The sequence below is a fragment of the Staurois parvus genome, unplaced genomic scaffold (genome assembly GCF_062004578.1).
Source record: "Staurois parvus isolate SC_StPar_1 unplaced genomic scaffold, SC_StPar_1.0 ptg001196l, whole genome shotgun sequence".
NCBI classification, from domain to species: domain Eukaryota; kingdom Metazoa; phylum Chordata; class Amphibia; order Anura; family Ranidae; genus Staurois; species Staurois parvus.
Window position 1 is genome coordinate 285,040 of NW_028318992.1, and position 26,453 is coordinate 311,492.

The following is a 26,453-nucleotide window of genomic DNA, read 5'->3' on the forward strand; positions in this document are numbered from 1 at the left end:
AAACCGCATTTGAAACCGGACGAGACACAATCCAATCTATTGTCTTTATGTCTATTGACTTTAGGATGTATTTTTTTGCTATAAAATTTTCTCATTGTGCACTGGGCCTTATTTTTACCGGCTTTCATATAGTTTTCTGTGTGGGCATCAGCCCTTCATTTAGGGCCACTTCTGACACCTTCCTGTGGTCATTTCACTTGGCTGCATACTTTGCAGAAAGTGGGCAAGACCAGCTTCGCCATGTGATACAGCTGCAGCACTTAGATCATCTCCTGTCCTTGCCCTCACCCTGCCTGCTATATTTAGCTTCTCTGCAAAGCTAAACACTTGTTCCCCAGTGCAGTGGTGTTGTCTGCCCAAGCATTAGAACAGAAAGTTGACAGCAATTCCACAAGGGTCAAAGGCATATCCTTTAAAGGAAAATCACCTGTTACCTTTTCACTGACCCATAATTTTGGCATAATGTCTGACACCTAAAAGTGGACACTGGTAAACTGGTGTTTTTAAATTTTAGTTTTTACCTGCCCCCCCCCCCCCCCCCTTAATTACTGTAACCAGAATCTGGCACTAACCCCCCCCCCCCCCCTTAAGCAATAGAGTAAGGGAGGGTTGTAGGAGTTTTCCCTTCACGTCCTGTCCCATAGCAAAAACAGGAAGTGCGAGGAAATTCCGAGGAAGTGTGAGGTAATCCTGGAGTGGCACCAGCACTAGTGTCCCCTTTGGAAGATTCTCTTGTGTCAACCAAGAGAATTTTTATATACCTTCACTTTCGATAACAGTAAACAGGAGGGGTAGAAGGGGTGAATCTCCGTAATGGGGGCACATATTGCAATAAAAAAAAGTTCTAATCCCTCACCACTCTATCAAAAACTAAAAATATAAAGTTTGGCCTTTAATTACTCTTTAATATGGAAGATTGCATTGCTTCCCTAAGGACTCAGTAGCCCTTTCAGATTCCTTCAGATCTAAATTCTGTTAGTCTTTCCGAATCACTAACTATTTGATGTCTCGCTATCTAAAGCGTAGAAACAAACTGACTGCCTATTTTCCATTCCTACATTGTTCTCCACCTTCTGGCCTTTTCTGAGAAACCATCTCAGAAATGGGCTACACTGTCTTTGTATAGTTGGAACCCTTATCGTTACCATTAGGCCCCATGTACATGGGACACTTCTGAATGATGGAAACTGACTGCTGGAAAAAGTAGGTTAAAAAACATCTGTTTAGCCACGTTTGCATAATGCGTTTACCTCCCAAATGCCCAGAATGCACTGAAAAGTGGTGAATTATTAACTATTTCAGACTGTTTCAGAGAAATACACAGATGAAAAGCAGAGACAAAAGTATGTGTTGAGATAATTAGGTGTGAGTTGCTCATTAACATTTCTTTTGTTCCATTAACATTTCTTTTGTGGGATAGGTATCTGGTGGAGTGAGTCATTAAGGTCACCTGGCAGGGGGTTGTCATGAGGAAATTGAGGTGTGAATGGGCATTAACATATCATTTCCAGGGGTTGGAGAGATCTGAGGTGTGAATTGGTCATTACAATGTGTGACAAGCTTGGTAGGAACATCCTGTGCGAAGTGTTTTGTCCATCTGAGTACTTTGAAACTCTTTGCCTGCTTTTTTCATGATGAAAAAAAAGGCTCTGGACAGCATTGGGAACTGAAAGAGCTAAAAATAAATTTTCAGACACAAATGCTTCTAAATGCGATTTGCCTCGTTTACAAACATTTTGCGTTTGAAACGCTGATAAAATCGACTGCTGAACGCAAGTTTTCTGCATTAGAAAAAACGACTGTAAACTTAAATGCCTGTAAATGACTGTAAACTAAGATGTGTACATGGACACATAGGAAAACATTAGGGTGAGTTCAGGGGCTGCTGAAAAAAAAACACTGAACAGCTCCTAAATGTGAGTTTATCAGCTGCAGTGTACATGAGCCCTTTGGCTAACCCTCTGTGCAAGGAATTAGTTGGTGACAGTTTATTTCAGCACTTAAAAGTATTTTATACTTTCAAATGTTTTTGTTATTTTAACTAGATATTAGTGTCGTCCTATTCCCTGTGTCAATTGTTTGCCTTACCTTGTAATAGTAGACTTTTCTATATTGTGGGTTCATTTTGTATTGTCATTTGCTACTTGATTGCTTTATGTCAGTGTACTAATTTACCTAGCTTGTCCCTAGGGTCACATAGCATCCTCTGTGTTGCATCATATATATGGGTTTGCTATGGTGATGATGCAAACACTGTATTGCCAGCATGATGCTCGTTCTGTTCATTGCTCTGCCTGTTTGTGTCTGTTTCAGATCTAAATACAGAGCACCAGACTGAGAGAACCAGGTGTTGCTGGATATGTAGTTTTCTTACAAGATAGGGTTATGTAGTTCAGACTACAGACATAGGTCAGACATTAACCTGTGCAGCGCCATGCAGGATGTTTGAGTACATACAAACTTCTGAGACAGGAGTGTGAAGATTTACTCTACTACAGGTTGTGTGAGTACAGGGCAACAAATGATACCATAAGTCTACACAATGCACATTGTATGCAGATGAAAAACACAATCTTCCGCCCAAGATTTTAGCATACTTGGAAGGCTTACTTCAAATGGTGCTCAGCTCTTATTTTGTTTCAGTGGCCAATCATTTCTTGGCCCTTACCTTTTTTCCCTTACATTGTCTTTCCTATTATAGTGATACTAAACTATGGTTATAAAACATTCTACTTAAGTATGTATTGTTTTCTTACCTCAAAAAAGTATTTTCTATTGCTCTTGGCTGCCTTCAAGTTCCCTTTTTTTCCTGCTGTGATCTTATTTCCTGTTTAGAGGGTGGCTGCATTCATTCTCCATGTTCCCCACTGTGTGTAGGTACTTAGTTACCCTTTGTTTCTCACTTCAAAGCTAGAATGGGGAGTATATGGACTATGAGAGTTGTGCACACAGATCAGTACACATTGCTACAACTATTGCTACAACTGCACTGCCCATTCCAAAAAAGTGTTTGGAAGTTAATGGAGGACATTACAAGGAGGCAGAAAAACACATTATGGAAAGATTTCATGAAAAATAGATTGCAGGAACGTTAACTAGTGGATCTGTATGGATTATTTTTGAAGAATGATTGTTCACACTGTCTTCTTGCTCTTTGGGACCTTAACATTCGATTCTTCAACCTCCCTTTGAAATGATTCTGGAGATTTTTTTTATGCATGTCTCAGAAGGTGGCCCTCCTTGACACCTTATCACTGTCTTTAAAGGCCTTGGAGCTGGCATCCTTGTCTTGTAAGGTGTCCTTTTTCATCAGCTGCAAGAATAAAGTCATCTTAAGGCCTTTCTTTTTGTCTTCGGTCATATGACCTAAATGACAAACATTTTACTCTTCACCCACTCCTGTTCATCCTAAGGAAATCTGTCTTACACTTGAATTGAGTCAGAATTGGTGTATCAGAATGTTTTGGAATGAAGGTGTGGAAAGAATATTTTTACCTTCACTCTTCATCAAAAATCAGGGATCCAACAGGGATAACTTACAAGTACAGTGTTTCAATAGTCTGATCAAGTAAATTAGTCCAATAAGAGGGCTTTCCTACAATTCTAGTGTAGACCTAGAATATTCAGTAATCTGTGTGGAATATAGCCAACAAGCTCTTATTTTGTTCAGCTTGTAGTTCGGCTGGGCCCTTTTGATTTGCATAGTGCCTAAACCTAGGGGCAGCAGCTATACCCATATTTAAAGTGATACTAAAGGTAAAACATTTTTTGCTTTAAAATATAGAAAAAAGTTTTACTTGCCCTGTGCAGTGATAATGTGCAGAGCGGTCTCTTACCTCCTCTTCTGGAGACGCCACCTGCGCTCTCTGCTGCTCTTTCCTCCTGGGTGCTCCCTCAGCAAGCCATGTGCTAAGGGGGCAGACGTGCAGACATGCTCCCGAACTGGGCTGTTTGTGTCCATAGATGCACACAGTGTCTATGGCTGTGACTGCTGCCTCTGTCTCATGTTAAACCAGGAAGTGAAGGAGCAGTGCTGCAGACGGAACAGCGCTGGATCTGTATGAGGAGCCAGGTAAGTGTGTAGGAGCAGAAGGGCTAGGACAGGTAGTGGTGCATAGAATGCAGTGGGTAAAAAAAAAGTTTCAACTTTAGAACAACTTTAAGACAAGAGTCCTGTATCCACCTAACAAACTAACCCTAACCTTGCTTTTACCTCATATGGTTTCATTTCAAGTTGTTCTGTAATGGTTGCTCGAAGGAGTATGTTACTCTGGTTTTGATTTCTAATGCTTGTACCTATTATTCCTCTTTTCAGCAACAATGCATTTCCTCTCTTATGGATATCTTGATGGAACACATAGCTACAATGGATAAGCTGCAACTCTCAGCTCACCAGGCTGAATTTACAAGTTTTTTTCTCAAGGCCCTGGATTATAGAGTTGAGCATTCTATGGTAATGTGAACCCCAGAAAAACATCTTTGTTGTTGGTAGTTTAATCTCATGTCTAAATTGGGCATCCTTCAATTCTTTGTTTTTATTGTAAATAATAGACTTGGTGTCTAACCTACAAATGCAAAATTTAAATTTATGGCTTGCAAATTTACATTTTGATGTGTAATGGTGCCAAATAGATATCACCGGCCAATTTAACTGAATTAGAGTTAGTTATCTCATCTACCAGTTTTGTATTTGCAAAAAATTTAGTTCATATTAGCCTCCAATTTTTTCCTGCAAGGTTTGCAAGGCAAAATTAAATTAACAAGAAAACTTGGCTTTTTACAGGTAGGTTACACAAAAAACTGATGACTTTTAAAAGACCCAATCTTTCTATTACATTGCTTTGTTGATTAATATAGCTATTTTAAACTTCATCTCTCTGTATAACATGGCTTTGTTGAACAGCAAAGCGATGTTGCACTTCATCTGTCTATTGTTGTATGTATGTGCCTGGCGTTACTGTGACTCTGTGTGCATGTCTTATCCCTAACTTAACACACAGAAAATAGGCCAGAACAACTTGGAGGTACATGAATTAAGTGTATTAAGGCAATGGCAATTAAACAAAGCATGCATCAATGAACAAATAATTACCCAGACTGAAGAGCAGTTCAACCAATAAACAGTCATTGAGCCGCTAACTGGCACTTGATAAACAATAACACAGTTAGGCTTCATGCACATGAGCAGCTCCTAAACTCAAGTTTAGGAGATTTTGGCATTTTTTGCTGAAGCTCCTAAACTCAACTCCATAAAAGCCTCTGTGTCCATGTACACATAGGCTTTTAACACAGTTTAGGAGCTGCCGCGTTTAGGTTAAGTTAAACCTCCCTCTCCTGAAGGCGGAAGAATCTTGTCCGGGATACAAACGTTTTGACTGCCAGCCATGGGATTATGCTGGTACCGCGTTTTTGCCGCAATTTGTGTTTTTCCGTTGCTGGTGGTTAGGGTAGTGTCAGGGCAGGAACGATGGAATGGGCAGGCAGGCCTATGGTAAGGTCACGCAGCGACTGACAGCCACTACCCACAGACCAGAGTCCCTCAGGGCACGGAGTCTAAGCCCCAGGCTACCCTTCACCAGAGCCCCTGGTGGTGGGGATGGACTTGACGCAGCCTGAGACCAGGTCGCGGCCCCCGAGTAACCCCAGCTGTGGCAACGACTGCCGCCAATGACGTACAGCTGGTGGGAGCTAGATGGGAACACGTGTAGCGTACTCAGATAGGCCAGATCAATAACAACGGAGCAGACAGTACTAGACGGTAGGCAAAGAATACTCAGGTCACAGGCCGGGTTCAGCAATGGGAGGTCAGGTAAAGGGTTAAAGCAGCGAATTGTCTTGTCCAAGCTGAGTCAGTTACCATGAGAGCAAGGAGAACAGCACAAGAGCTTGCGACAAGGGAACATACAGGACACGAATGTAGAGAGCACTTGCAGACAGCAGGCTTAAATGTGATCAACCACACCCTTCTGAGGAGGAGCCGCAGAAGCCTGAAGGCATAAAGGTTCCCAAAAAAAAAGGTGAATAAAGCTCAAAATCCTTCTAATAGCTTTTATTTCCATACACACAAATGCATTGGGAACACTACACATTCTATTCCAAATCAAAACATGAAGAAAAATATATCAAATTTGTGGTGTTCCTCTAAAAAATTGAAGAAAAGTGAATATTAGACTGTTCAAAAAATTTGCAGTGTTTATATTCTTCTTTACAAACTCAAACATTCACTATACAAACTGAAAAATGTTTGAAGATTTTGATTTCCTTTGAATCACTTAATATTTAGTTGTATAACCACTGTTTCTGAGAACTGCTGTACATCTGTGTTGCATGGAGTCAACCAACTTCTGGCACCTGTGAACAGGTATTCCAGCCCAGGATGATTGGACTACATTCCACAGTTCTTCTCTATTTCTTAGTTTTGCCTCAGAAACTGCATTTTTGATGTCACCCCACAAGTTTACTATTGGATTAAGATCCGGGGTTTGGGCTGGCCACTCCATAACGTCAATCTTGTTGGTCTGGAACCAAGATGTTGCACGTTTACTGGTGTGTTTGGGGTCGTTGTCTTGTTGGAACACCCATTTCAAGGGCATTTCCTCTTCAGCATAAGGCAGCATGACCTCTTCAAGTATTCTGATGTATTCAAACTGATCCATGATCCCTGGTATGCAATAAATAGGCCCAACACTAGTATGAGAATCATCCCCATATCATGATGCTTGCGCAACTATGCTTCCCTGTCTTCACAGTGTACTTTGGCTTGAATTCAGTGTTTGGGGGTCGTCCGACAAACTGTGTCCTGCCACTAGACCCAAAAAGAACAATCTTACTTTCATCAGTCCACAAAATGTTGCACCATTTCTCTTTAGGCCAGTCAATGTGCTCTTTGGCAAATTGTAACCTCTTCAGTACATGTCTTTTTTTTCAACAGTGGGACTTTGCGGGGGGCTTCTTGCAGATAGCTTGGCTTCACATAGGCGTCTTCTAATTGTAACAGTACTCACAGGTAACTTTAGACCTTCTTTGATCTTCCTGGAGCTGATTGTTGGCTGAGTCCTTGCCATTTTGGCTATTCTTCTATCCATTCGAATGGTAGTTTTTCGCTTTCTTCCACATCTTTCAGGTTTTGGTTGCCATTTTAAAGCATTTGCGATCATTTTAGCTGAGCAGCCTATCATTTTCTGCACTTTTTTATATGTTTTCCCCTCTCCAATCAACTTTTTAATCAATGTACGCTGTTCTTCTGAACAATGTCTGAAACAACTCATTTTCCTCAGAATTTCAGAGAGAAATGCACTGTAACCAGAATGTACAACATCTGCTGCCTTCCTTCCTTAAAAAAGGGCAATAATTGCCACCTGTTTTTCAAAGAATGAATGACCTCACTAATAGAACTCCACACTGCTATTATTTTGAATATGCCCCTTTCAATTAGTGATTCAATTACACAGAATCAGCAGCATGCATGTCATGACTGTTGGGTCTGTTGGATTTCTATTACTCTACTACACCTGCTAGTAAATTATTTGCCATGTAGAAATATCATTTCTACCAAAAACAGTGATTGATCAGGTTAGTGATGTCTGACTGCTATTATTTTCAACACAACTGTACAACCCCAGAAGCGGGCAAAAGTATACATGTGTAGTGTATAGGGTACCCCTTTTAAAATTGTGAAAAAAGTTACCTAGTGCCTAAAGGTTAGCGTTGGCTGACTTTCGGTGGGGCTCTTCTTTAGTTGGTGCACTGTCTCTTTAAGAGGTTTGTCAGCTACAGTGAGAAAAGGGAGAAGAGTAGGCTGCAGCACTCAGCTACACAACTCCTCTCCCCCCACCTCCACACACACACCCACACACGCACACACCAAAGAACCTTTGGTCCCCCAAAATGTCAAGTGCCATGTAAAAGTCCACAACCTGCTACGAAGCTATAAAATATACAAGTGGAGGCAACGTTGGGTTAGCATAAGAAAAAAAAATTGGCATTTAAAGAGACCTAGTAGAAACAGATTTATCTAATGGCACATTTTCTACTAAACCTTTCTGCCAGAAATATCTTTTAGTAGAAATGGTCTCCTCACTAGCTTAAAAGTCCTTTCTCGCCCTATGTAACCGTGATCATCATGGAGGGTGGTCAACACTGTTTCTCAGTCTTCGGCTGACATAGGCAACAGGTTGTAGGTGTTCATCATGCTCCTGGCACTCCACCTAGCCCACCTCAACTAGCATCAACATGCAGTTTGTAAGGCTTGTGGGGATTGGCATAGGCCAGAACTCCTCTTCAACTGATTATTATTATACAGTATTTATATAGCGGCAACAGTTTGCTCAGCACTGTACATTACAATGGGAGACAGTACAGTAACAATACAGTGCAATACACGAGGGTTCGAGGGCCCTGCTTCTTGGAGCTTACAATCTAGGAGGGAGGGGATAGTGGTACAGGACGAAATAACTGTGGGGGATGGAGTGGTAGGAAGAGTGGAGGAGATCGGCAATTAGTTGAGGGCGGGGTAGGCTTCCCTGAAGAGATGGGTTTTCAGGGTGTGCCTAAAGGTGAGGAGGGTAGGTGACAGTCTGATGGATTGGGGTAGTGGGTTCCAGGATGGAGAAGTCCTGGAGACGGGCATGGGAGGAGGAGACCAGGGAACTAGAGAGTAGGAGGTCTTGTGAGGAGCGGAGAGTACTTTATGGGTGGTAGATAGATATCAGGTCGGTGATGAAGTTTGGGGCAGTGTTATGAACAGCTTTGTACGTCAGTGTTAGTAATTTGAATTCTATGCGTTGGGCAATCGGAAGCCAGTGGAAGTATTGGCAGAGGGAGGTGGCGGATACAGAGCCGTTGGTAAGGTGGATGAGTCTGGCCACAGAATTCAGGATCGACTGAAGCGGGGATAGCCTGTGATGAGGTAAGCCGGTGAGGAGGAATTTACAGTAGTCAAGTCGTGATATAATAAGGGAGTGAATGAGTTGCTTAGTAGTTTCTGGGGTTAGGAACGGATGTATTTTGGAGATGTTGCGGAGATGGAGTCTACATGAATTTGTCAGCGATTGGACCTGGGGCTGGAAAGACAGATTGGAGTCTAGAATGACATCTAGTACTCTGGCTTGTGGGGTGGGACTGATGGTGGCATTGTTGGTTGTGATGGAGGTTAGGGGGGGGGCGCGCAGGCTGGGGGGAAAACTAGGAGCTCGGTTTTGGAAAGGTTTAATTTGAGGAAGTGGAGTGACATCCAATCTGATATGTCGTTCAGTAGGCTAGTGATTCGGGCGGAGACTGAAGGGGTGAGGCGAGGGGTAGAGAGATAGATTTGCGTGTCATCGGCTGATGAAAGTAAGATTGTTCTTTTTGGGTCTAATGGCCGGACACAGTTTGTCGGACGACCCCCAAACACTGAATTCAAGCCACAGTACACTGTGAAGACAGTGAAGCATGGTTGTGCAAGCATCATGATATGTAAGCAAATAATACATTTTGCATGTAGGCCAACTGATCTGCTGACCAAGGCTATTCGTCCTGCTCATGAGGCTTTGGAGGACGTAGATTAAGTAATAATTTGAAGTTAATGATGTAGAGGTGTGAGATTAGTATGTAGAAGCATAGTGGAAGGAGGACAGTTGGATGCACAAGTAGGTCATAGTGGAGTTTGGAGTCCCGGAAATTTTGGAGATATTGGTTTTAATGGATTGAGGAAGAGAAATTCCAATTTGATTTGGAATTATTTAGTTTATACATGGATTCTGCATTGAAACGTTCTAACATTTTGGCATAAAAGGGGTAGTGAGCGTAGCTGTTTTTTTTAGCGAGATAATGTTGTCCGCATATAAACCGATCTTATGGGAAGTGGGTCCTATCGATATCCCTGAGATGAGCTAGAGTGTATAGATTGTGCCAGGGGCTCACTCACCAGGGCAAAGATCAGGGGTAAGAACGGACACCCCTGACTGGTGCCATTGGTGATTGGGAAGGAGTCGGAGAGGATGCCTAAGGTCCAGACCTTAGCACTGGGGGTGGAGTAAAGGCCAAGAATGGCTTTTAAAAAGTTATTCATGATGCCAGGTACTTCCAATGTACTCTATCAAACACCTCAGCGTCAAGGTAGATCAGCAGAGAAGGCATTTGATAATGCTCGGCCCAGCGGACTATATCAATGAAATGGTGGGTCCCGTCTGAGGCCTGGTGGTGTGGAATGAAGCCTACCTGGTCTGGATGTATAAGGTGGAGCATATGCTGAGCAAGCAGGTAGCTAATAGTTTGGCGTATAATTTAAGATCTGTGTTGAGTAGAGATGGGACAGTAGTTAGCAGGATCGTGAGGGAATTTGCCTGATTTTCAATAGTAGGGACAACAGCTTCAAGCAATTCTGAAGGTATATCTCCTGTATCTAGAGGGCTATTGAGAGAGTTATATAAATGGGGTAGTAGTTATTCATGGTAGGTTTTGTAATAATCATTGCTGAAACCATCAGGAGCTTTGTATGGAGGAAGGGTTTTGATAGCAGCCCGGAGTTCTTGATGTTAAAACGGTTGGGAAAGGGTTTCTAGTTGAGTGGAATTAAAGAGGGGCGGTGCAGTACGAAGAGGTAGGCCTGAATAGGTGTTTGGGTGGGTTGTACATCAGTAGGAGAAAGGTGTAAGTTACATATTCGGGAATAAAAAAAACTGAAACAGTTGGCAATATCTGTTGGATTAGTGAGGTGATGACCCTCAGGGTTTATGGGATTTTAGATTGTGCTGCTCTGCGTTTTATAATGTTGTGCCAGGATTGTACCCACTTTATTACCCTGGGAGTACCAAAGGAGTCTTTTTTCAGGTAGAAATAAGACTTTTTGAAAATAAGAGCTTAGTTCTGCTCGAAGATTGCGAAATTCAGCAAGGTTAGAATCCAAAGGGTCAAGTTTATTGCGGGTTTCCAAGGTTTGTATGTGGTCTAATATGAGTTAATGGTTGAATTGCGTTTCTTCCTTACCTGGGTTCCTAGTTTCAGAAGTATTCCCCGAATTACTGATTTTGGGCGTTCCAAAAAGTAGTGGAGTTAGCGACAGAGCCAGGGTTCAGATTGGAAAAAGTCACTCATCTCAGACTTGCCTGTGCCCGGATCTCCTCAGCATCGAGCAGAAAAGGATTTAAGTGCCACACTTTATGGGGTGTAATGGAAGATGGTGAAGGAAGGATGATTGATATGAGTGCGTGGTCGAACCACGAAATCACTCCTATAGAAGAAGTAGATATACATTGCAGCAACACGTTAACATATTCTAGGATAGACCTGTTCCTGATCTTTTTCTGGGAATTGGAGTAAAAGGAGTAGTCCCTCTCGATGCCATGTTGACATCTCCCGGGGACATAAAGATCTTCTAGTAGGAGGAAAGGACTGTGGATCATCTTCTCTTTGAGCTTGAAGTATCTAGTGAGGGGTCTATTACTCCATTAAAATCGCCACAGGTGATTTGGTCTTTGGGATAGTGTTGAATCTTTTGCATAATAGTTTTGTAAAAGGATTATTGATGGGTGTTTTGTAAGTAGACATTTACACTTATTACTGGGCTGTTTTTGAAGGAGATGGACAGAATTAGAAATCTACCAGAGGGATCTTGTTCTACATGTCATAGGATAAAGGAGACAGAGGATTGAATTACGATCATAACCCCTCTTACTTTGTTAGCTTGAAAGTGGAATATGCGACGGAAAGGTTTGTGAGTGCTGGTAGATGATGTGTTTCTTGGACACAAAGTATGTTGGCACTTTGAGAAATTGCTTCATGCCATAAAAGGAAATGTTTGAATGAGCTATTGAGGCCCTTTGGTATTTAGAGAGGTGATTTTGAGACATATAACGGATAAGAAGTAGAGGTACCAATTTGGCACAAAGAGTTTACGTGGTTCTGTTAGAGTTAGGGATACAATATACTGATGGTATAAATACAATGTATATGAGCAGTTAAAATATTAACAGTATCGTGTTTACTGGGTTAAAGTAGACACTATTCTGTTTAGACTCCGTATAAAACAGAAAAATGTAAACAGTACTGGTACAAAAATGGTAGAAGAAACAAGAGCAACTTGAAAGGCACTGTGTGCATTGCACACTATAGTAATGGGGTGAGGAGAGTTCTCCAACATAGCAGCTGCTCCGCCACTGACTTAAATTTAAAGCATCCAGCAATAAATAAAAAATGTTGTGTCTGGAGAATCATGAGTGATGAGATAAGCTGTGCTAAGATGTGGGTCAACTTGTTTATGGTTGGTTGGTTATCTAAAGTAAATATTTCAAAGGGGGTTATTTACAAGGTTATCTACAAACCATGGTAAAATGCAGGTTGTCTGATGAAACATAAAAGGGGACTTAAAGATCCAGGGGGCAATTTAAATGTCTGTCCTTGTGTGTGGTAGATGGCGTTTTCAAAAGGTAAATTGTTAACCTATTTAAAGGGTGATAAAGAATACAATTTTGCCATAAACAGCTCTACTGTATTTTCTGATATGTAAACAAATACATTTTGTATGTAGGCCAACTGATCTGCTGACCAACTAATCGATTATGAAAATAGATGACAACTATTTTCATAATCGATTAGAATCAATTATGTTGATTAGTTGTTTCAACCCAATTTCCTGCCAAGGGCAGTTTCTTCATTCCACCTGAATCAGGACAATGTGTTGCTATCTTTTGTTCTAATCCTAAGGAAGAGTGTAGTCTGATTCCTTGTTTGTTCTGCCTGAGTGTCCTTGAGGGTTAGGCTGCTTCTTGATCCGCTACTTCTGGATGGCTTTTTTTTTTCAGCTCATTTTCTAAAGTCTATGGTATAAAAGGGCAAGGTTCCTCCTTCACAGGTCAAGGCCCATTCTACTGAACGTGCCTGTGTCTTTTGCTGTATAAGTGTCTAAGGCTGCTTCCTGATCTAAACTTTAAGTTTACAAAGTTCTACCAGGTAGATGTTTATGCCTCTATAGATACCTGTTTTGGGTAAAAGGTTTTGCAGACAGCTTTGTAATGAGGTTCACCTGTTCTGTTTTTGGGTTTTAAGCATGTTGGCTTTGTTGCTGTTGCTCCTTATGTTTAGAGCTCTGGGACATCTCAAGTAGTCATAAATATACAGTGCACTGTTTCCTGCGATGTACGATTAAGAAATTAGGAATTTTGGTTAATGTTACACATATTTCTTGGAGTACACCACAGGACACACAGATCTCTCTCCTCTGGTCTATTCCTTATTGCTTGTTACAAAAATGAGGCTTAGCTAAAGAGGTTCTAAAGGCTTAAGGTTTTTTACCTTCATGCATGAAGGTAAAAAACCTGTGTGCAGCAGTCCCCCAAATACTCACCTAAACCCTCTCTCGATCCAGCGATGTGCACTGGAGTCTCGGATATCCTGGGACTCCCTCTGCTGTCAATCACATCCAGTGAGCCAATGAGAAGAGGGGGGCGGGGCCGAGCCACGGCTGTGTGTGTGAATGGATACACAGAGCAGCCGGTGCCCCATAGCAATCTGCTTACTGCGGGGGGCAATTCGACAGTAGGTAATGGCCAATAGCTCTGGCGAGGATTCTGAGAAGAGGATTCAGGTGCAAAACCACTGCACACAGCAGGTAACCACAGACATTTTTGTTTTAAAAAAAAAAAAAAAAAGTTTAAGCCTTTAGAATCACTTAAGCTGGAGGGGTTATTCCTGGTCACCCAAACGTGGCAGCATAACCCAAAAAGTCATGAATATAAAGTTCTGTGAGGTACTTCAAGAATGGGACTTAATTTCTGTCACTTCAGATGCTGCCAGTTTGAATAGCAAGTTCTTAATTTAACGATCCTGAAGACTCCATATGTCGTCAAGCTTGGGATAAGATTGAAGGAATTCATAGAACTTTTAATTACTCTATTTTTTGTTTATACTTTGCTGGATTTGTCAGCTTTCTGGAATCCAATAAACGTTACACTTTCTGGAAAAGTGTTGCCTAGAATTTGATTAACTGCCTCCTGCCCTGCCTATTGTAAAGTGATGGCCGAGCGGGAGCACTGTAATGTCCTCCCAGACACTCACCTTGTGCACGCCCTAGGGGCTGTACAGTGTCTCGATCTGTCGCCTGCTGTGTCCACTGGGAAAAAAAAAAATTGAAAACCTAATTTTAATTTTTTTTCATGCTGTGCTCAATTCACAAAGTGGTATCTACTGCTTTAAGAACTGTGGTAAAAAACCTATTAACGCTATTTAAAAATGTTTTGCTGTTCCCTAAAAAAACACTACTAAAATACAGCTATTTTATGAAGTTATGCAGTATTTATTATAGGTACTTGTATAGCGCCGTCAATTTACGCAGCGCTTTACATATATATATTGTACTTTCACATCAGTCCCTAACCCTCAAGGGGTGTACAATCTTAAGTCCCTAACTTACATTCATACACATACTAGAGACAATTTAGACAGGATCCAATTAACCTACCAGCATGTCTTTGGAGTATGGGAGGAAACCGGAATACCCGGAGGAAACCTACGCAGGCACAGGGAGAACATGCGAACTCCAGGCAGGTAGTGCATTGGCTGGGATTCGAACCAAGGACCCTAGTACTGCCAGGCAGAAGTGCTAACCATTTAGCCACTGTGCTGCCCACGCAGTATTTAGTAATATGATGGACGCAAGGTGGTTCTCTCGTTCTTGGAGGACGTCATATGATGTCCTCCCATTCTCACCGCGCATGCGTGGCTCAGGGACCGCGCATCGCAGCGATTGGCGATGTGCTGTGTCCCTCGAACACAGCGGATCACCGATCACGGAAATAGCCGAAGATGTCGGCTCGGTCATGTGATCAGCTGTGTCCAATCACAGCTAAACATGTAAACAGGGAAATGCCGGTTCAGCATTTCTCTCCTCTCGAGCTGTCACGCTGACAGCTCGAGAGGAAAGGAGAGCCGGTAATTGGCTTTTCGCGGAGGGGACATGTACACTAATCATCAGGGCACTGATGATCAGTGTGCCCTGATAATCAGTGTAGCCCCAGCAGTGCCACCTGTCAGTGTCCATCAGTGCCTTGTGTCAGTGCTCATCAGTGCCACCGCCACACCAGTCATATGATGATGCTCTGGTGACGGTTATGTAAGGGAAAAGAAGGGTGCGACAAAAATAATAGGCCGTCAGTACATCAGGATTGATCAATTTTAAAACTCATATCCCTCAGTTGAAGACTCTAACTTCCACACAGGCTAAATAATACACACTGATTTGGGTTATCTTTACCAAAGAAATGTAGCAGACTAGATTTTGACCTAAATTTATGAAGAAAGATTATTTTGTGTGTTTTATTTTTTCAAAACTTTTGGCATTTTTTCATTTGTGTATATATATATATATATAAAAAAAAAAAAAACATTGGTGATTAAATACCACCAAAAGATAGCTCTGTCTGTCTCAAAAGATCAAAACTTAATTTGGGTACAGTGTTGCATAAATGGGTAATTCTCATTCAAATTATGACCGCACTGAAATTTGAAAATTGGCCTCTGCATGAAGGGGATGAAAGTGTCTGGTATTGAAGTGGTTAAGGTTGCATTCAGCAAATGAAAGGAGAAGTTAAACTTTTGCTAAAAAATAATAAATGCACATTTTTTTTGCAGGTAAAAGAGGACTGTGAATGAGTGACACGGCCGTGTGTTTGTTTTTTGTTTTTATTTTCATTTTTACAGCTAGCTGGAGAAGATCCCCCGCTAGCTGTCAAAGTGGGGGGAGCAGGGGCCGGTCTGGTTATAACGTTACATATTACACCCTGAATATGGGTGTAACGGCTTAAAATGTCAAGTCCTGAGCTACTAGCCAGGCCTTGAGTTACTCGCCATCAAGAAACACACACAGACACCTGTACACACACACACAGACATGTACGAACAGAGACACATGTACACACATACAGACACATGTATACAGACACACATACACACAGATACATGTACATCATTGGTGTCAGTGGGGGGGGGGAGGGGATAGTGCCCCATCGTTAGTATCAGTGGGGGGGGGAGAGGAGATGGTGCCCCATCGTTGGTGTCAATGGGGGGGGGGGGGGAGATGGTGCTCCATCGTTGGTGTCAGTGGGGGGGAAATAGTGCCCCATCATTGGTTTTAGTGGGATGAATAGTGCCCCATCATTGGTATAAGTGACATCAATGATTGGGCACTATTCCTCCCAATGACACCAATGATACTTACCTTGCTGACCCCTGCTCCAGCCTGGGATCGCTCCCTCCCTTTCCCATCCACAGCCAGCATACCTGGCTGCAGCAGCAGCACCATCTGCATGGCACACACACTTACCGGTCAGCTGTCTTCCTTCTCCGGCCGCTCTCCTCTTCACTTGCGCCGGCTGCTCCCTCACTTCTTTGATCTTCATGCTGCTACTCGGCTCCTCCTCTCCAAACTCCGCCTTCTCGTCGGTGATTGGCCGTGTGTGTGCCTTTCCTGAGCTACAGTTCCGGCGGCCAATCATCGGCAAGGAAGCGGAGCTTGCAGAGGGAGGGGCAAGCTGCCATAGGCTGTTGAGTGATCCCGGGGGTGTGGCAAGATGACAGGGGCGGCATGTCATCCCGCCCACACATCGCAATCCAGGTAAATGAAGACACCGGACCCGCTGACAACCTCCCTACTCCTCCTCCAGCAGCGCTTTGTGGACCGGATTGACGTGGGACTGGGACACTGAGTCGCGGACCCAGGAAAGACACAGTAGCCCGCCCCTGTACTAAGTGTCCCTTCCGTGGGTAAGAGGGGGGGGCGGCGTTGCCGCTGCACCACCCCCTAAAAAGTGCCGCCCTAGGCAAACTCCTTGTTTGCCTTACGGCAAATATGCCCCTGAGGGACACACTCGCCCCACCATAATTTGAAAGGTGAACTAATCCTTTAATTTCCCACTGTTATAGATTCTTTGTATTATTACAATATTAGGTATTGGGTGCAATGTTCTCAGGGTTGAGCAGCTTTTTGTAAGGAAAAGAGACCAGTACCATGATGTCCTGGCTAAACAGTGGTCCTAACTAGTAAGCTGTACAAACTCCTCCTACAAGCTTTAAGCAGTGCTCAGCTGGAACACTGATAGAAGTCACAAGACTGCTATATATGTCTGATGAGAAAAGGTATTTAGCAGTTTGTTTTTACTAAAATAATTGCTTTTCCATGTTGTGTGTACGATGGGATACCAGATATAGTGAATGCAGGATCCTGGGGTTGGTAACACTTTAATGTTTGTCAGCTTCCAAATTTAGTTTTTCTAAGTTTACAATTACCTTTCTACACCCCCAGGCTAAGGAGTCCTGAGTGTGTTCCAGCTCAGGAGGTGGCCTAGAGGCTCCAGAAGGTGTAAACCTTGGCCTTACATGGGTCAGTTTTTTTTTAGTTTTTTTTCGTTCAGCGTAGCTGGAAAAAACAAAATTGACCTGATTCCCACATGCACAAATCAAGGTGAAGGAGGGAATCCTCCCCGCTGTGCCATTGTATCCTAACAGGGAGAACTCCCCCACTGTAAGAATACACAGATCATTGCTGCAGCCTATTGCCCACAGGACTGATTGAACAGCTTTTATTGGAAAGAGCAGTTGAACAGAAGCCTTGTAGAATTGTAGGTTGACTTCTGTTCAACCTCAGTGAAATTGAATTTGGATTGAAATTTGACCATTCCCTCCTAAATCAGCTGAATGTATAGCCAGGTTTGGAGAGCAGACAGAGAGATGAGTAAATAGGACCTTTCATCCTGCTACTACTGTTTTTATATCTACTTATCTATAATATTTCATAAGACAGGAGAAGAAAATATTTATTTACATACTTGTTTTACAGATTGACCTAAAAGAAGTGGGTAACATTGAGGGGCATATCATTAACGGGTTGGCCAACATGATCATGAAGCTGTCAGAGGCAACATTCAGGCCACTCTTCTTTAAGGTAAGTTGGGCTAATATGGATGACCATAATTATTTACCACAGTTTATTTTGCAGCACTTACGCATGTTTTTTTTTATTAGCTTTTTGACTGGTCTAGAACAGAAGGAGCCCCAAAAGAGAGACTCATCACCTTCTGCCGGCTGGCGGATTGTATTGCTGACAAATTGAAGGGGCTTTTCATATTGTTTGCTGGACATCTCATCAAGCCATTAGCAGAAATGTTAAATCAGACAAACACCATGAAAACAGGTATTTGGTAATATGACAAGATATTGACAAGCATGTTGTAGTTCTTAAAAAAAAAAAAAACCCAAAAAAACACTTGCTATTGATGTCCTAAAGAGAATCACCGGTTTAAAAAAAATTATTTCCAAGGTCATCTTGTAACATAGCCGTAGTGCACATGCGTGAGATGGCGTGTATGTTGCTCATCTCACACATGTCCCTGGGATCTTTCAAGCAAAGTAAGGAACTGTTGGTGTATCAAATAAATATGTAAATAGTATATAGAATATTTATCTAGTATTTTAGGACCCTTTCACAATAAAGCAAGAGAAAATTTGTTAGTATTTATCTAGCAAAGGTGTTTGTGTTTGCATTGTAAAAACATTATTTGCATTATATGCTGTGATTTAATAATCACACAGAATTTGTCTTGTAGGCTTATTTTGACTTTCCATAACCACTTCAAGTCGAGGAACATTGGTACATTTTTTACACATATGCTTAAATCCACATTTTTTGCTAAAACATTAATTGAAACCACCAAACAATATTTATCGAAAGCAGATCCTTTGTAGAATAAAATGGTAACAGCTTCACTTTTTTTTTTCTGTTGTCACACAATATTCGCCCAACTGTTTATCAAACTCATAATTTCAGGAGAAAATACTAAAATGATTTTTATTTTTTTTACGCAAACCTACCACCATGATACAAAATGTTTGGTTAAATATCAACAATGGGTTTGTGTTGAGTAAACAAGATACAAAACATGTCAAGCCTTATAATTGTGTACTCCTGTGAAATGGTGAAAAACTACAGTACCCCAAATTGTCCAGGTTAACTGTTCATTATATCCTTAGAATTATTGCTCTTACTCTGATGTTAGGGTACCTCACATGCGCGGCGCATTTGTGTATGCACGCGGTGGGGTGATCGGATGCTGGCAAAAAGGAAATTCCTGCCTAGGCATAGCTCATCCTTGTTAGGAAAGGCTTCAGTATTTTGCCAGTATCTGAAGGTGATGGACACATCTTTTCAGCTCTCTGTGCTATTTTATATAGCTTCTCTGCGGCTCCACCTGGAATCAGAAGACCAACTATCCATATCCTGTCCTACACCTTTAATCGCCCATGGGATGGATACCTGGACCCCGCATGGGATAACATATGGATGGACTGTAATGTTGTCATTTGGCACTGGATCCTGTGCTTACTGCGTAGAAAATTCAGCATTGACAACTAACTGGGGAATCTAGTGGCTGATTGCCTTCTGTCATTAACATAATAACTGCAGAACCACATTTGTCTGCTGGTTTTACTGGTAATTCAGCCTGCTGGGCTAGTTTGATTAATGCATCATGTTCCTGTGTACTGAACTGTCTTAAGCCTGGCACACAAATACCAAAAATCATCCCATTTAAGCAGGAACCAGTTGACATTTTGTACATGTCTACCACTGTCTGTTCAACAGAATCCGGTCTAAGGCCCAGTACAGACGAACCGAAACACGACCGGTTTAGCAAGAACCGATTGACGTTCGGTCCATCTGTACAGCTGTCTGTCTCTATTCAACAGAAGCCAGTCGAACAGGCACCCTGGAAAACCAGAACTCAATCAGGGCTTGCAGCCAATGGCTGATCAGTGTATTCTGGCAGGATGAGTCCACTGTAAGAATACAATGTCTCGGCAGGAGAGATCTCTGCATGAACATGTTTTGCTTAGTGTCTAGTAAGGTTACTTTGTGATAGAAGACAAGGAAGCTTAGATCTCTGTTTTGTATTAAAGTGTTACTAAACCCAGGATGCTGCATTCACTATATCTGGTCCCCCACAGTACACAGAACATGGAAGTGCAATTTTTTTTAGTAAATATAAACTGCTAAATACCTTTTCTCGTCAGCAGTTAGAGCAGTCTTGTGACTTATTTCAATGTCCAGCAGAACACTGGTTAAAGCTTGTAGGCGTTTTCATTCTGCTCTAGAAGGATGCAGGACCCCTGACCTCTGTCTGTACAGTGCTGATTGGCCCTGCGCTAATTACATGCACTCTCCCAAGAAAGAGAAAAACTCTAGCAATACACATCAAACTGAGCATGTGCTCAGTAACTCCATACAATATGTCTTATCAGGAGATAAGAGGGGGGCACTGGAAGAAGGGGAGGATCAATAGAAGTCAGGATCAAACCGCATTCTTACACAATGCAGAGGATCAACCTCTTAGGTTCCACAGTGAGTATAACCAGCATGCTTTACTGCATATACAGACTGATTTTACTGTTGTGGGTTTAGTAACATTTTAATGCTTTTATTAAGCAGAAAACCATAAAAACACATCATAACAAAATATGCCTAAACATGCACAAGCTGACTATCCACGTAGTAGGCAAACACTAAAAGACTACTACTAGTCTTTTAGTGTTTTTTTTTGTGTAAAAACACTACTAATTAAATCAATAATTGAAAGGGGCATGTTCAAAATAGCAATGTGGAATTCTATTAGTGAGGTCATTCATTCTTTGAAAAACAGGTGGTAATTATTGCCCTTATTTAAGGAAGGAAGGCAGCAACTGTTGTACATGCTGGTTACATTGCATTTCTCTCTGAAATTCTGACAAAATGGGTCATTCCAGACATTGTTCAGAAGAACAGCGTACCTTGATTAAAAAGTTGATTGGAGAGGGGAAAACATATAAAGAAGTGCAGAAAATGATAGGCTTCTCAACTAAAATGATCACAAATGCTTTAAAATGGCAACCAAAACCTGAAAGACGTGGAAGAAAGCGAAAAACTACCATTCAAATGGATAGAAGAATAGCCAAAATGGCAAGGACTCAGCCAACAATCAGCTCCAGGAAGATCAAAGAACGTCTAAAGTTACCTGTGAGTACTGTTACAATTAGTAGACACCTATGTGAAGCCAAGCTATCTGCAAGAAGCCCCCGCAAAGTCCCACTGTTGAAAAAAAGACGTGCTGAAGAGGTTACAATTTGCCAAAGAGCACATTGACTGGCCTAAAGAGAAATGGTGCAACATTTTGTGGACTGATGAAAGTAAGCTTGTTCTTTTTGTGTCTAGTGGCCAGAGACAGTTTGTCAGACGACCCCCAAACACTGAATTCAAGCCACAGTACACTGTGAAGACAGTGAAGCATGGTTGCGCAAGCATCATGATATGGGGATGTTTCTCATACTACGGTGTTGGGCCTATTTATCGCATACCAGGGATCATGGATCAGTTTGAATACATCAGAATACTTGAAGAGGTCATGCTGCCTTATGCTGAAGAGGAAATGCCCTTGAAATGGGTGTTCCAACAAGACAATGACCCCAAACACACCAGTAAACGTGCAACATCTTGCTTCCAGACCAATAAGATTAACGTTATGGAGTGGCCAGCCCAATCCCCGGATCTTAATCCAATAGTAAACTTGTGGGGTGACATCAAAAATGCAGTTTCTGAGGCAAAAACAAGAAAAAGAGAACTGTGGAATGTAGTCCAATCATCCTGGGCTGGAATACCTGTTCACAGGTACCAGAAGTTGGTTGACTCCATGCAACACAGATGTACAGCAGTTCTCAGAAACAGTGCTTATACAACTAAATATTAAGGGATTCAAAGGAAATCAAAATCTTCAAACATTTTTCAGTTTATATAGTGAATGTTTGAGTTTGTAAAGAAGAATACAAACACTGCTATTTTTTTTTTGAACAGTCTAATATTCACTTTTCTAAACTTTTTTTATAGGAACACAACACAAATTTGATATATTTTTCTTCATGTTTTGATTTGGAATAGAATGTGTAGTGTTCCCAATGCATTTGTGTGTATGGAAATAAAAGCTATTAGAAGGATTTTGACCTTATTCACTTTTTTCAACACACTGCTATTATTTTGAACACAGCTGTATAACTTCAAAATTACATAACTAAGCTATAAAAATCACCACATATCTATAGCAGCACACAACATCACTTGGAAAAAAAAAACTGTGTTTACTCAGCTTTACAACTGACTTCTGTCACAGTCCTGCTAGAAAACCAGCATTCGATCAGCACTTGCAGGGGAGGGAGAGGTGGGGAGTCTGGTGGAAGTCCCCCTGTCAGAGTACAATAGCTTAGCTGGAGAGATTCCTGCATCACACATGTGAATGCAGTAATCTGTCAGGTTTTTTTCGTTCAACCCGCTGGTTGAACAGAAAAAAAACACTAAAAACCATCCATGTATAACCCAGCTTTACCCTTTCTCCAGATAACAATGTGACCAGTATATGCATGTCTTTAGACACATTGTTTATAAACATTTCAACTGCAAGATATGTAGTAGGGGGAACAGTTGTACTTTTATTGCATAAACCTGTGTCTTTTAGGCCTAAAGAATAAGTATACCTTTGAGAATATATGTTCCATCCCCATATAACCTGTTCCAACTGCTGCAGTCTCTCCCTGCTGCCTCTAGTGACAATGAACCAGGGATCTTCTCCCTAAACTCGCTGTCGCAATTTTTTTTTTTCAAATTAGGCAGTGTGGGGCTCTGCCCACCCACATGCGTCATTCATTCTGTGAATGGGATAACTACAAGTACCGTCAGCCTTTGCAGTGGTCAGCCTGTAGTTCTCAATGCACTGCCGGGGCACAGAGTTCTCAAGTAAAGTTAAGGGCTCATGGAATTGATTTAAATAGGTGGAATGGAGGGGCGAGGGGTGCACGAGTGAACATGACTTGAAAAAGTGTTAATACCCCTTGAATACCCCAGACATTTATTTGTAAAAAATTCAGAAAATTGATTATTTTCCTTCCACTTCACAATTATGTGCCACTTTGTGTTGGTCTATCACATAAAATACCAATAAAATACTTTTACGTTTTTGATTGTACCATGACAAAATGTGGAAGATTTCAAGGAGTATGAATACTTTTTCAAGTCACTGTAGGTGCTGAGCCCAGATTCCTAGGGGGACCCAACCATGAGTCCAACTACTGTGTCGTCCAAGGGAGCCACACTTTATCATATTTCCATAGACATCCATGGTTCAAGTAGGTGAGTTTATACAAAGGCAATACTGCATCAATTGTGGCCTTCCAGGACGACACAGCAGGAGAGGTCCGCCGAGGTCCAGCTCAAAATATATTTCCCTCTTAGCATAATATAGTAGGTAGGATATTAACAGTTTAAGATGGTGGGAGCGTTTAACAACCTCATGAATGCCAAACAGGGTCAGTGTAGGTGAGAGAGGCAGGGTCAACTGCAATCATAGGTTAATCAATTCAAACACTTCTGTCTAGAAGGGATTGATTTTGGGACACTCCCAGAACATATGTAGATACGTTCCCAGATATAACCAGCAGCAGGTATACCTTGTGGAGTTTTATAGTGGTATAATAAACCCTGTGTAAGAACTTAACCTTTATAAGTTTATCCCTAGATGAGATGACCAACTTAGGGCCTTGTTTTAGACATTCCTCCCAGTTATCCTTTGTGAGGGATGGGACATCCTCCCTCCAAAGTTTCCATAGGTGGTCAATCTTGGGGGAATCTGCACATAAAGCCCCATATAAGGAAGATAACGGTTTTAGGAGGTCACCCCCTGAAATCAGCTCCTCAAAAGGATTGGCCTGAAGGGTAGATGGCAGTGGAATTGCGCTCTGATCGCATTCTGTAATTGGTAATAGTGAAACAGCATCCTTTGTGGTAGTTGAAACAAAGATAAAAGTTGGGAGAAAGGTAGCAATACTCCAGAGGACATAATATCCGCTAGGGTCTTGATACCATACCACATCCATAGCTCGGGGTCCGGAATAGACCTAAGATGTAGAAGGGAAAGATTCCCCCAAAGAGGTCGGGCCTCAAACATCTGCATCTAGCCATCTTCCACACACTCGAGGTAGCCTGTGTGGGGCCAGGGAAAGCATCATACACCTTAAGCCCCCTGTACACTATATGCCTTACGCCCCCTATACATTATATTTCAGATCAGCTATTGCGCCCAGGTGGGCTGCTTCCATGTAGACAGCAGTGTTCGACCTAAAACCCCCAAACCACCAGTAGACTGTCAATAGCATTGCCTCCCAGTAAGAAATGTGAAAGTTTGGGAGTGCTAGGCCTTCTAAACGAGGAGGGAGATGTAAGGTGGACTTGGCAAGATGAGGAAGAGCATCATTCCAGATAAAAGAACCTACCAGGTGATTTATGTTCCTAAAATATGTAATTGAATATGCCAATTTTGACTGGTATTTGGAACTGTTCATAATTCCCTCTACCTTGACTAAGGCCCCAGTTCCAGCTGAAGAAAAACATCCCCAAAGCATGATGCTGCCACCACCATGTTTCACTCTGGGTATGGTGTTCTTTTGGTTTTGTGCAGTTTTGTTTTTGCGCTAAACATATCTTTTGGAATTATGGCCAAACCGTTAAACCTTGGCTTCATCAGACCATAAAACATCTTCCAACATGGTTTTGGTAGATTTCAGATGTGTTTTTGCAAAATTTAGCCAGGCTTAAAAGTTTTTCTTCATAAGAAAAAGGCTTCCACCTTGCCACTCTATCCCATAGCCCAGACATGTGAAGAATACGGGAGATTGTTGTCACGTACCACACAGCCAGTACTTGCCAGATATTTCTGCAGCTCCTTTAATGTTGTTGTAGGCCTCTTGGCAGCCTCCCAGACCAGTTTTCTTGTCTTTTCGTCCAGTTCTTGGTAATGTCACTGTTGCGCCATATTTTTTCCACTTTATGATGACTGTCTTCATTGTGTTCCATGGTATATCTAATGCCTTGGAAGTTTTTATACTCTACTCCTAACTGATACCTTTTAACAATGAGATCCCTGTGATGCTTTGGAAGCTCTCTGCAGGCCATGTCTTTTGCTGTAGGATGCGACTAAGAAAATGTTAAGAAAGACCTACTAGAACAGTTGACATTTTAACAGGGGTGTGTAGACTTTTTATATCAACTGTAGGTAAGAGCATACTTTTTAAAAGGTTTAGGGGAAATATTTAGTGTAAGAGTTGACTAAGCTTGACATTGCTCGCATAATGACAGAAGGGGAATAAGATTATGCTCCTAGAAATGGGATATGTCCCTAGTGATGTGAACTCTCAGATAATGGAAATTGTTGACCCACTTTAGTAGCAAGGGACACACCTCCACGCAAGCGCATCATCCAGGGCAAAAAGGAGAGACTTTATTCAATTTATACGGACACCTGAGGAGGAGCCATATGCATCAAAAAGCTCCAAAGCCGCATCATTAAAATACACTGCTCAAAAAAATTAAAGGAACTATTTGAAAACACATCAGATCTCAATGGGGAAAAATATCATGCTGGATATCTACACTGATATAGTCTGGGTAATGTGTTAGGAAGTAAGGATGCCCCAATTGTTTGATGGAAATGAAAATTCTCAACCTACAAAGGACTGAATTCAAAGACGCCCTGAAAATCAAAGTGAAAAAATGATGCAGCAGGCTAGTCCATTTTGCTGAAATTTCATTGCAGCAGCTCAAAATGAGAGCCCCCACGTGATTGTATGCATGCCTGACAACATTGGGACATGCTCCTAATGAGACGATAAACGGTGTCCTGGGGTATTTCCTCCCAGATCTGGACCAGGGCATCACTGAGCTCCTGGAGAGTCTGAGTTGCAACCTGGCGGCGCTGGATGGACAGAAACATGATATCCCAGAGGTGTTCTGTTGGAATTAGGTCAGGGGAGCATGTGAGCCATTCAATGGTATCAATTCCTTCATCCTCCAGGAACTGCCTGCATACTCGTACTACATGAGGCCAGGTGTTGTCATGCACCAGGAGGAACCCAGGACCCATTGCACCAGCGTAGGGTCTGACAACGGGTCCAAGCATTTCATTCCAATACCTAATGACAGGGTGCCACTGTCTAGCGTGTAGAGGTCTGTGTGTGCCTCCATGGATATGCCTCCCCAGGCCATCACTCACCCACCACCAAAATGGTCATGCTGAACAATGTTGCAGGCAGCATAAGGTCCTCCATGGCTTCTCCAGACTCTTTCACGTCAGTCACGTGCTCATGGTGAACATGCTCTCATCTTTGAAAAACACAGGGTGCCAGTGGTGGACCTGCCAATTATGGTGTTTAATGCCAACTGAGCTCTATGGTGCTGGGCAGTGAGCACAGGTTGTCGGGCCCTCAGTCCAACTTCTGTTTCTGATTGTTTGGTCATAGACATTCTTACCAGTGGCCTGCTGGAGGTCATTTTGTAGGGCTCTGGCAGTGCTCATCCTGTTCCTCTGCACAAAAGGAGCAGATACCGGTCCTGCTGATGGGTTAAGGACCTGCTACTC

At 42.1% G+C, this 26,453-nt stretch overlaps 1 protein-coding gene across 1 annotated transcript in view; it reads left to right on the forward strand.

Moving 5' to 3' along the window:
• Nucleotides 1-26,453, forward strand: part of HEATR1 (HEAT repeat containing 1) — a 387,031-nt gene that overhangs the window by 279,473 nt on the left and 81,105 nt on the right. Inside the window, exons 29-31 of the mRNA XM_089660010.1 lie at nt 4,316-4,453; nt 17,810-17,914; nt 17,995-18,163. Coding sequence (XP_089516136.1) covers nt 4,316-4,453; nt 17,810-17,914; nt 17,995-18,163 — 412 coding nt within the window. The remainder of the gene's footprint in view (nt 1-4,315; nt 4,454-17,809; nt 17,915-17,994; nt 18,164-26,453) is intronic.